This window comes from Periplaneta americana, chromosome 8 (assembly GCF_040183065.1).
Source record: "Periplaneta americana isolate PAMFEO1 chromosome 8, P.americana_PAMFEO1_priV1, whole genome shotgun sequence".
NCBI lineage: Eukaryota > Metazoa > Arthropoda > Insecta > Blattodea > Blattidae > Periplaneta > Periplaneta americana.
The window spans coordinates 132,788,280-132,801,249 of NC_091124.1; the positions used below are offsets into that span (position 1 = coordinate 132,788,280).

The 12,970-nt window shown below is 33.8% G+C and overlaps 1 protein-coding gene across 7 annotated transcripts in view; it reads left to right on the forward strand.

Annotated features, from left to right (window-relative positions):
* LOC138705059 (small subunit processome component 20 homolog) overlaps positions 1-12,970 on the forward strand; it is a 297,829-nt gene that overhangs the window by 234,394 nt on the left and 50,465 nt on the right. For 5 of the 7 annotated variants that reach the window (XM_069833644.1, XM_069833643.1, XM_069833645.1 and 2 more), the window contains 2 exons: positions 5,460-5,630; positions 5,858-6,100. In XM_069833644.1, the coding sequence (XP_069689745.1) occupies positions 5,460-5,630; positions 5,858-6,100 (414 nt within the window). Of the gene's footprint in view, positions 1-5,459; positions 5,631-5,857; positions 6,101-7,047; positions 7,172-12,970 lie in introns of those variants that run through there. The other 2 variants (XM_069833649.1, XM_069833650.1) reach the window with 2 other exon arrangements.

Consider the following 12,970-nt stretch of genomic DNA (forward strand, 5'->3'; position numbering starts at 1 on the left):
AGTGAACCTTGGGGCCGTCCTGAAAGTTTGGCAATGAGAAAAAATCCTGTCACCACCTGGGATCGAACCCCGGACCTTCCAGTCTGTAGCCAGCTGCTCTACCAACTTAGCTACCCGGCCGCATATATATATAGGTAGAGGGAGTACTTGCTCCTTCATAGTAGACTGTTCTGAAAGTATTTCAAATCTATTACTAACTGGAATGTTAGGTATACTGTAATTTTCTAATGCATCTCTTTTAGGATTATCTTTTAAGCAATCTACCTTCCTTGTGCGCTTGTTGGAATATGTTGCTAATGTTGAAGCTTGTTGTATGTTCGATTGTGTTTGTAACATAGACAACTGTTCATCCTGCTGAGCATATACCATGCTTTCATTTCAAAACTTTCCACTAGAATAAATTGTTATGTAAAGAGATCATGATTTTGAGGAAAAACACGTCAATTTGGTTGTCGAGGGGAGTTCAAAACCACTGCTCACTGAATTTTATGTACCACCTCTTACCTCCAGCCACCCCAAATTAAAAATTTTAAATGACAGCCCCTATTTTGAGACACACCATTTTAAAGAAGATGCTAGAATCTTTTCTCTACCAAAAAAAAAAAAAAAATTCAATCAGTTCATTTTTTTGTGAGCCAGAAAAGTAAAATTTATTAAATAACAACATTTCAAAACATCCCATCTTGAGTGACAGTTCAATTTAGTTTTCAAGACATCATCATGCATTACTTTGTCAATTGTTCAAAATGTGATCCATTGTTTGCTAAGCAATAATAAAGTCTGTTTTCGAAATCTCGCCTCACATTTCTAAATGTTTCTCATTTAATTTTTCCGCATTCTTGAGATATCCTAGCTTTGAATTCATGTACATTTTGTACTGGCATTTTGTAAACTCAGGTAACTCCACAGGAAAAACTCAAGTGGCGTTAAATTTGGACATCTTGCCAGCCATTCTACAGTACGTCTTCTTCCAATCCACTTTCCAGGAAATCTTTGATTTAACCACTTTCTCACAGAAACACATAATGAGGAGGTGCTCTGTCTTGCTGAAAATGCAGCTTTTCCTCCTGGAGCATCTTCATCGACCTATCCTTCCACGATTGGATCCTCTAAGCATTGTAAATATGGTTAGCCAGTCAGGTTTTCTTCAATGAAAATGAGTCCAGTTATCTCATCCCCTAGAATACCAGCTCACACATTGACCTTCTCTGGGTACTGTGTGTGTGGTCCTCCCGAAACACATGTGGATTGTTATTGTCCCAGTATTGACACACTGAACCAGTGACCAGCAATTTCTGCACTAAATTGATTTCATACCGATGGCTTACATTTTTGCCAGAGTATTTTTCGTTAAAAGCTCGAGCCATTCTACAAGTGCAACGATTTTCACTGCCATAAATGATGATAATGTCTGATCTCTCTTGTAAAGTATAAGCCATTCTTCAAAAACTGTTTTGATGTTTTTCAAATACCTTAATGCACATTAATAACACAATATCTTCATATCATGTTCTAACATTAACTAAACTTTCGTATCAGTTCCAATTTATTTATATTTCCATAGCTACTACAGTTTACATCAGGACTGGGCACCGGGAGTGAATCGAAACTCTAAACGGGGATGCTTAATATTCATCTGTTATGGCATCAATGCTGTGTGGTGTTTGGCAGGGAAGAAAGGTGTTGAAGAGAAGTCATATGAGAGAGTAGAATTTGCTTTTGGTGCCCAGCCCAGGTTTACATTATTACTGGTCATGGCCAACTTCATTTTTTTTTTTTTTTTGGTAGAGAAATAGATTTTGGCATTTTTTTTAAATGGTGTTTCTGAAAATAGGGGCTGTCATTTACAATTTTTGATTTGGGGTGGCTGGGGTGAAGGGGTAGTACCTACATACAATTCAATCAATAAACTTCCCCCTCCACAATTAAATTGACGTGTTTTTCCTCAAAATCATAATCTCTGTACGTAACAATTTATTCAAGTGGGATGTTTTGAAATGTTATTTAATAAATTTTACTTTACTGGCTCTCTCTCAGAAAAAAAAAATTTTTTTTTTAGAGAAATAGATTTTAGCATGTACTTTAAAATGGTGTTTCTGAAAATAGGAGCTGTCATTTAAAATTTTTAATTTGGGGTAGCTGGGGGTGAAGGGGTGTACAGTTGTCAAAAGAAAAAGTGGCTGCTCTCTTGAAACAAAGTTCCCTTCGGGTATCTTCATTACAATTCAGACAGGCGATGTTACATGTCGTTTGACCACTTTGCCTGATATCTACAGTTATAATTGAAGTATTCTGTGTGTTATTCGATAGCGTAATGGTAGCATTCTAGCCTCTTATTCGTGAAGTCCTGCATTCGAATACAACCTCGTGCTTTTTATGTTCTTTTTTGTTTAGTTTTTAAAAGAGAGAGAGACAAAATATACATAATTGCTCCTTTCTCTTTTACGATTATTCTAGTAATTAACATCAGGTTCATTAATATATTATGCCATGACTTTATCATTATGACATTGTGGCTGCAAATGGAAAGAAAAAATATTTTATTCTCATTAAAAATATCTTTCGTGGCATAAACAAAACAAATTTACTGGCGTCGGCCTTAGAACATTCAAACAATTTAGCGTTCAAAAAAGAAAACAAAAAGCCACAATTCAATATTTAGTCTATCTTCCCCTTATCTCAATCAACTTGCAGTTGAGTGGGCATGGAATCGACTAGTCTTTGCAAATAGTGACTGTTCTTAGACACGATATTCCAGGCATTCTGAACATACATTAGTGTTTTGCCCATGGGCAGGTCTTTCATTGCAAACCCAGCATTCTCCAATCTTCCCTATTTTCTGCCTTCCTCTTAGTCTCCGCATATGATCCACATATCCTAATGTCGTCTATTATGCTTTTCAACCAGAGACCAACCAATTCCTTTTTGTCTTTCTAATCAGTTTCAGCATCATTCTTTCTTCACCCACTTTTTAAAACACAACTTTATTTCTTATTCTGTCTGTCCACTTCACACGCTCTGTTCTTCTCCATATCCATGTTTCAGATGTTTCAATTCGTATGTCTTCATTTCGTCATAATGTCCATGTTCCTTCCCCATACAGTGCCACACTCCATACAAAGCACTTCGCTAGTCCCTTCCTTAGTCCTTTTTCCAGAGGTCCGCAGAAGATCCTTCTTCTTCTATTAAAAGCTTCCTTTGTTCATGTTTGCAGTTTTTCTTGGGAAGGATAAATGCGGTAACTTCCCGTTGCTTTCCGCACACCATTATCTCTTTCGCATCTTATTAGATTCCAGGGGGCCCAAGCGTGGAGATGAGGAGAGTGGATTTGACTAATTGGGCCCTCTGGACTTCACTGAAAGTCACTGCAAGGGTTAAATATTAGTTCTATCAGTATGTTTGACCTGATCAGAGACCGGGAAATCCCAATTAGCCTTTGCTCTCCCTGCATCCTGGATTAGCTTCTAAGAATCATCAGAAAATCGTATGTGATTGGGCCAATTTTTCCGAAAATGTTTCCACACTTTTGCTCTCGTAGCTCAGCGGAAGAACGTCGGAATTTAGATGCCATGTCTCAGGTTCAATTCCTCGTTACTCCTTTTCATTTTATTGTGGTTCAAGGTAGTATAATGTAATAATACAAAAAGAAAAACTAACACCAGTATTATCCAACTGTATTGTTCCAAACCTAATATTAAATTTATATTATTTATATCGCTAACGAATGATAACTGAATATAAATTATATCTTGAATATTATTTATGTCGCTAAAGAACGATAACAATATAAATGATAAATATCGGTTTGTTTAATTAATATAAGATATTATATAATACGTATCTAATTATCTAAATAAAATAACCTATTTTACAAAGAAAAATGGTTATTTGTATTATAATAATTACTTACATATCGCGAAAGAACAATAACAATATAAATAACTTGAATATTATTTATAATGCTAATGAAGGAAAACAATATAAATGATAATTTGAATATTATTTATATCGCTAAAGAACGATAACAGAATATGAAAAACGTGAATGTTATTCATATCGTTATAAAACGATAACAAAATATAAATAATTTGATATCGATATAGAATGATCACAGAATATAAATGATAATTTGAATATTATTTACATTGCTAAAGAATGATTAAAAAATAAAATGAAAACTTGAAGAAGGCCCGAAGGCCCAAATCATTAAGCAGGCACTCTACCACTGGTCTAAGAGGCGCAGATATGGAACACTTTCATAGTTCCGGAACTGCTTGTACAAGCACATGCATCGTGTAACATTGCCACGACCTGAAGTGGACTTTGAAAATATTCGCTGTTCACGAGTGCGGCCACTTTTTTTTTTGACAACTGTACATAAAATCAATCAGCAGTAGTTTTGAACTTTCCCCTCGACAACTAAATTGACATGTTTTTCCTCAAAATCATAATCTCTTCACATAACAATTTATTCAAGTGTGAAGTTTTGAAATGAACACACTCTATGTGTGGCTGTGATATCTGCACTGAATTGACATTCATATTAATTTCCTGGAAATGTCATCATACATCATATTATTAGAAGACAGAGTTGAAGGGAAATGGGTGAGTGATAAAGAAATCGGGAATATCACTCAAATCCATATGTGATAAAACAGTTAATGTCCTTGTCCTTTCCATTAATCACAATTAAACAAAACACTTAAGTCACTTAATTTAAGAACAATTAGCAGAACACGAAACACTTATTATATAGGGTAATTTGTAAAATTCTGTCCCGTATTGATGATTAAATTTCAAACAATCTGCCATGAAATAGTTGAATATCTTGCTACTTCTAAGCTACATGCAGCATGAAAAAGTAGTAGACAGCTAGTTTGGCAGCCGCTACTTTCGGATTGCACTGTTGTTCACATGTCGCATATTTTGTACTGCAGTGTTGCAAAAGTAGTGATGTGTGACCATATGTTTAGGTAGCATTGCAATCAAAACCAGTCAGAATTACGTGCAAGATTTGAAAATTGAAAACATAACTTTGGTATATAATTCAAAACTCAATCTGTACACATAACAAAAAGAGTTAAAACCATATTGTTCCTGGTAAAACCATATATGTATCTCGCAACTCCAATCTCACTGGAGTCAAGTTCATAATGTCATACACTTGTGATAAATGATTTACTGTTTATTATATCACCGTAAACTGGCAAATGATACTCCTCCTTCTTCTGCCAGCAGAAACAGACAGCAGACAAAGATGTCAGAGAGAGTTATAAATAGAGGACTCTGTATATTGTTGAATACATACAGCAAAAAAGTAGGACATCCAAGGAAACAATGCAATTATTATTATTATTATTATTATTATTATTATCATCATCATCATCATCATTATCATTATTATTATTCCATTGCTGCTAAGAATATGGTTATTAATGTCTGATTTGTTTTATTTTCAGCTGAGTACTTTAGCACTTCAGTGCACAAGTTGGGTATTGAAAATGGATCTTCCTGCTCTTAAAGACAACATAAAGGACATTGCTGCATCAGTATTCCAACTTCTTCACAAATACGCAGCAGCTGGTCTCAGCAAAGGAGACAATTTCGATTTAGTTGTGTCAGCTTTTAAAGTAAGTTTTAAAAGAGTTCAGAGTTATCCAAAATAGGTAATGTTAAACAAGTTAAACTTGTAGATATGTTCAGTAAAGTGGCACTCTGTCAAATTAAGTAAAAGTAAAAGATGTCAAGTTCTTATTTTCATCCCCTCTTGATACTAAATAAGAATGTAGGCAACAAGTGTTTATAGCATTTTATTTGTATGAATTAATAAGTTTTGTTTCTTTACAATGACTTACAGGTTGTGGCAGTTTTGGTGAGGGATGTCAAATACTATACTATCGATCCGGAACAGATGAAGGCATTACTGCTGTATGCAGAACAGGATATGCACGATTTTAATCGTCAAGCAACTGCATTTGCTCTCCTTAAGGCTATCCTTTCTCGCAAGTTAGTGGCTCCTGAAATGCATGACGTCATGGACAAAGTGGCAAAATTGAGTGTCACATCAGAATTTGCTCATATTCAGCTGCAGGCACGACAGGTTAGATAAAGAACTGGTATTCAGCTTTGTTGAAAACTTGAACATTGACTTTGTTTAAACATAAGTTTCAGTAATCTTATATCAACCCTCCACATGTGAGAATTAAAAGACTAATATTGGATTTATTAAAACAAACAAATTTCTGAACAATTCATGAAGTTCCATAACATTTACACTACCATCACCATCATTGCTTTTGTCACTAATAATTTTTTCTTCATGCAATTGTTAAAGGTTGTTGCAATGCAACTGGAACCATCATTATGATGCTCGTTATCACAATATATTTATTTTCATATCACTTTCATATCACAATTGATTTGGCAATTGTTGTTTTTTCTTTTGGTAGTGTTAATCAGCTGTCAGAATTGAAATTTTTTGTGTGTGTGTGTGTGTGTGTGTGTGTGTGTGTGCGTGCGTGCGTGTGTGCGCGTGCGTGCGCGCGCTCGCAAATAATTTTGGTTACTCTTGAAAATGTAAGTAAAAATGGTTCAATACTCCGTATTACTTTAAACATATCGCCATATCATGATTTAGTCTTTAAATAAGAGTATGTTAAAATAACACTGCGTAGCAGAGCTGCAAAGGTTGAATGTTTAAATGCTGATTTTGTGGCTGACTTTAGACTATTATTGTCATTGTGAGATTAGTTAGTGTCTGCGAGAAAGTGTGAATAACAGGAAGCTCCCACTTCTATTTGATTTTAAAGATAAAGGTGTATGATCTGACTTTTTGATATAATAATTACACATAAACTTTACTGAGAACTATGCGTCTGTGCTATTAACTACTGATAGTATTCATTAGAGAGAAAATTCAATTACTATCCTAGAACTTTAAACGAACTTTAAAAATAATATGTTGGAACATATCAGTAAAACTTAAATATTTTCTACAGAAATATGAGGGCTATAAGAGGCTATGAGCACCTCTTGCACCTTTTTCAGATATATCTCATTCCTTCCAGTGTGATTAACAAGAAAAAATCATGCAACTACGAGACTTCCTTGAATCAAAAACAAATTGTGACATACCAAATCGACACAAACGGATCAAAAATTTAATACAAAAGTAAGTAGGATGCTTTTTTTAAATTGGTTATTTTACGATGCTATGGTTTTATAGCGTTTGAATAAGATGAAGGTGACAATGTCAGCGAAATGAGTCTAGGATCCAGTGCTGAAAGTTACCCAGCATTTGCTCTCAGTGGGTTGAGGGAAAACTTCGGAAAAAACTTCAGCCAGATAACTTGTCCCAACCAGGATTTGAACCCAGACCTGCTCATTTCTGTTACTCCACAGAGACGGACAGTAGAATTTAATTTAAAGACAATGAATAAATCATTGAAATTAATTTATAACAATTTTGTGCGTCAATCTTACAGAACTAGTCTAGAAATAGAAGTTAAATTTCTTATCTTGATAACTTACAACATTTTAAAGAATTTATTTTAAATGTTCAGTATATAACTTAACTTAATTTGAAGATTGACTTGTGACTAGTTAAACATTTTGATATATGTAAAGTTTTTTTTGTATAGAAGACGAACATTTTCGCCATTATGGCATCTTCATGTCCTTTGTCATGTGTTATTCTTATGAACACCTATATTCATGATAATGCTAATAGTATAAAATAGTAAATGCATTAGATTATTTTACATCAACATACATTTTTTTTTTAACTTTTCTCATATTAGACTCATTAATAATAAGTTATCTATTATCAGAACTACAATTTAATGAATGTTGAATTAGAAAGTGCAATTAAAATAAATAAAATTAATAACATCCTGTACCAGAATTAATTAATTTACATTATTTTGTTTTGAATTATTGTGCTCTTGTGTAATGATTATCACTAGATCTGACAGTGTCATATAATAAAACTTCAATATTAATCTCATACGTCTATTTTACAAAGATATTGATCATTTAAAAAAATTATAAAATCAAACTCTTAGAAAATTATAAATGGTAGTACAGTTTTAATTTTGACGTATTGTGGTGAAGTTAACTCTGTCGTAATATTATGTGATATTGCATTGTTCTATTTGTATGTGGTTCAGTGTTTCAGGAAAGATAAAAGTCACTTACGTTATGAACTGTGTTTAATTTTTTATCTAGTTGGAATAGATTAGATTTTAAATTTAAAAAAATAGTAACATAATTTTTATCAATTTACTTACAATATACGAAGGTAATTTGAAAAGTTCTCGGAATGAAATAAATGAAGCGTGCATTTACATAATGTTGTAAGTGCCGAAACCGGAAGAATCAATTTTTTCACATATATCTGTTGTAGGTGCCCTGTTTGAATATATTACGAAAGGTTATGAAGAAAGTGCTGCTCCAAGTAATAAAGTAGTACACTTTCAGGTTGTGCAAGTTACAACGTTGTATGTACTGTATAAAACTACTTTTGTTCCTACTGTAAACTTTACAAATTGGCACTTACAACGTTCTGGAAATGCACGCTTCAAATAACAACATACCTCCTTTTTTTTTTTTTTTTTTTTTTTCAATGTAGTCTCCCTGTACATTAATGCACTTGGTCCATCGATGTTCCAATGCCTTTATTTCATCTCGAAAATTAGATTCCTCCAGGCCTGCAAAATACTTGTAAACTCTGGCTATCACTTCTTCATTTGAAGAGAATCTCCGTCCACCAAGAAAAATTTTGAGCTTTGGAAAGAGATAGAAGTCTGATGAAACTATATCAAGCGAATAAGACGGGTGTCACAACAATTCGTACCTCAGTTCATGTAATTTTTGTCATGGTAACGACACACGTATGCGGGCACGCATTGTCTGATGGAAAAGGACTTTCTTCCCTGCCAAACCTGGCCTTTTTTCGCGTATCTTTTGTTGTAGTTAGTTCAGGGGGTTAGCGTAGTATTGTCCCATAATTGTTTGATCAGTGGGAAGATAATCTATCAGCAGAATCCCTTTCGCATCCCAGAAAACTGATGCCGCGACCTTTCTGGCCTATCATATTGCCTTTGTTTTCTTTCTTGGTGGAGAATCAAGATGTTTCCACTGCTTTGACTGTTGTTTTGTCTCTGGGGTATAGTATTGGACCCATGTCTCATCTGTGGTCACAAACCAGCGCAGAAAATCTTACTGATTTTTCTGAAAATGAGCCAAACATTGTTCAGACATTTGCACTCTGATGCATTTTTGATCCTGTGTTAACAGTCATGGCACCCATCTAGCAGAATTTTTTCATACCCAATTCCTCAGTTAAAATGTGATATGCCCATTCAGATGACATCCTTACAGTTTCAGCAATTTCTCACACTTTCAGTTGGTGATTCTCCAAAACCATTTCGTGCACTTTGCATTAATATCTGGAGTAGTGACACATCTTGGCCAACCACTACGCTGATCATCTTATAAGTTCTTCTGACCAAATTTGAACTCATTGGTCCACTTGGCAACAGCTGAATATGAAGGAGCAGGGTCCTCTAGTGTGTTCTGAAAATCGACATGAATTTCATTTGCTTTCATACCTTTCTTTACGAAGTACTTTATCACTGCTCGAATCTCGGTTTTTTCCATCTTCACAAATCGCTACACGGGAACAACAGTAGAGAGATGTTTGCACCACAACTCACTACCCAGAGCACTGATGCGCCACATGTTTAATCATTATGCGATGACTTCTGTTGGTGATTTCGAGAACTTCTCAAACAACCCTCGTACATGTTGTGAGAAGACGTCCTTGTGACCATTTAGATTGCAATGTTATTGTAAGTAAATTTATAAAAAATTTCATTGCAATTTTTTAAAATTTAAAGTCTAATGTATTCTAACTAGATAAAAAATTTAACACGTTTTATTAACATAAGTGATTTTTATCTTTCCAGAAACATTGAACCACATACAAATAGAACAATGCAATATCACGTAATTTTACGACAGAGTTAACTTCATCACAGCAAGTCAAAATTAAAACTGTACGATCATTTATAATTTTCAAAGAGTTTGATTTTACAATTTTTTAAAAATAATCATTATCTTTGTATAATAGACGTTTGAGATAGTATTCAAGTCATATTACTCTGGTCTGCATGGGTTTTGTTGTTTTGAAAAAAAAAAATAGTGTTTCCAACTCAACATTTTATGCTGATTGCAAAAATTTAATCCGTTTTTGTGTAACGCACCAGAATTTTTCACAATTCAAAATTTTATGTTTCTAGTAGTTTTCACATACAGCATAAATCGTCATTATTTTTCTGCACTTGACATTTATTAAAAACAATTGTTTGAAATACACGGCAGTTCATAATTTTAACTTTATTACTTAAAATGTGAAAGAAAATTCTTCCTTCTATATTAGTAGCTTAAAGTGAACTGCAGATAAGACATAATATATGTTATTTATTCTTGAGGATTTTTATCTGTCACCACCCAACATCATCATCTATAAATAAGAAGTTGAATCCCAAGTGTTTTCAGGTCATAAAAATTTATTGAAGGAAATATTTACTCTTTTAAGAGCTTGCTACTGAAACAAATCATGAGGAAGTTAATTGACACTTGGTTAGGTATAGATATTTATAGAGGATGCGATCCAGCCAGTGGGACTACACATTTAAAACCTTTCAGAGATAACCTGCCTACCTGTAAAGTTGTTGTTCTAAATTTGAAAGTTCAGTCTTGTGTTCATTATCATGTAAAAGTGAAGTGTGTGAGCAGTTTTCATCTTTCTGCGAGAGTACAGAATAATAGTGTTGTTTTTGTGTAAATGTTGGAATGTGTGAAATTAGGTTTAATGAAACAATTAGTAAAAGCTAGATACGCTTGTGTTAAATTTCCCTCATTAAACAAGGACAAATTGCAGTATTACAGGACTGTAGTGATACTATTGCAAGAAAAATTACGAAAACTGTTCAGATATTTCTGAAACAATGTAATATAAAATAATAACACTATTACAGATTAGTGTTAAAGCAGCGAAAATATTTGAATTCAGAAATAAATTTCCCAAAGTCTGTTATGACATTATTACGTTTGCGCAGTACCACAGAGCCTACTCCGGCTGCATCATCTGTTGGAAAACCAAGAAAATAATTTTCTGAAGGCAGTTTAAAAACAAGATGTAGATTAGTACAGTCATTGGTGAAGGAGGGACAAAAATAACAGTTGTGTCTTGCAAGTCTGCTCTCATTGAGGAGTGCAGGGATGCAGCATTTGTAATGAAAAAAAGAGCAGAAACCACTCCGAAAAGGGCATCAAAATATAAAAAAGTCTTCTTTCACCATATTCGCTGCCAATACCCTGTAACCCTGAAGAAGCATAATCATTTTTAGTAAAATATGAAGTCACCAAATAGCAATACATTAATATCTGAAAATCTGTTATATAGAAGACAAGTTATAAACTTTCATTGTTTCTTGTTCACGTTAACACTTGTTTGAAACTTAAAACTTCATTAGTTGAAATGTTTTTGTTGTTTTCTAATGCCAGGTGTTTGACAACAAAGTCATTTGACCTCTTGCACTCCAAATTTTTCAAAGATATTATCATGACCAGCCACTGAAGCACAGTTTGAGGTGTTCCGAATCCATTTCTTGGTTTGAGTTGCACAATGGGCAGTTAGGGGACTGATATATTCCAATTCTATGCAGGTATGTGGCCAAACAATCATGGCCTGTTGCCAATCTAAATGCAGCTACAGACGATTTTCGTGGTAAATCGGGAATTAACTGTGGATTTTGATGCAGAGAGTTCCATTTTTTCCCTTGGGATTGAGTTATCCAATTTTGTTTGTTGAAGTCTAAGTATGTAGATTTAATAAATCTCTTCACAGAGTAATAGTTGAAATGTTAAAAGTGCTATAATTTTAAAGAGGTTAAATATCCTACATGTAAATACTGTATGAAGTTTCATGAAAATTTGTTAACTCAGAGAAAAACTAATAATTTTGTCTAAATTAATCCTCTGTAATGGAGCAGCTTCTTTTACACAAACGTAATGAGTTTGTATACAAAACAAATATGTTACCTGTAACTACTATACAAAGTTTCGTGAAAATCTGTTAGATAGGAGAAAAGTTATTAATACTGTCTAAGTTCACCTCCCTATAATGAGGTAGTTTCTTTTACACAATAGATGGCCAGTCTGAAGTTCAACCCGATTCAGTTATGCAGCCACCCACCATGCAGCATAGAGGAGAGCATGATGCGACTAGTGAAGGACAAGTGTTTCAATAACAAACATTGGCTTCGCCAGTGGCTGAGTATTTATAACTAGATTTACAGACAGACAGTACTTAATAAACTCGTCGCTTCATGACAACAATTGTAATGAAAATTAACGGGACTTACAACAGTTATTTGATAATACTAAAAAATGAAACCTAACTTTTTTTTTTGTCTAAGACTGACGTATAAACAAAGAATGTAACTTCAAAATAATTATCATTCTTCAGCCTGTTCAATTAGTGCGTGAAACTCTGGTGTTACATCTGCTATTGTCAGTCATAATTGGTAAAATAGATGGCTATCTGTTATCTCGAGACCTGCATTTACAGTAGATTTTATTATTTTCATAACTGTAAACACACATAGGTCATACCACACATGACTTCAGTGGCATATCCAAGGGAACGAAGACATGGATATTTACACTGGTCAAAAAAAGTTAAGCATAATTAGGCATATAACGGTTTTTATTAATTAAAATAAAATAGATAAATTATAATTGGGTTTCTTGGTTCCACAGAATAAACTTAAAAGTAGAAATACACTATTTGTTAACAATGGACTCAATATGAAATGAAAAAGTTGCATTGTTTGGAAACAACGGAAAAGATAAGGGAAGTTGAAATTCGTACATCATCAAAGAAAAGGAAATGGTGCTTTCA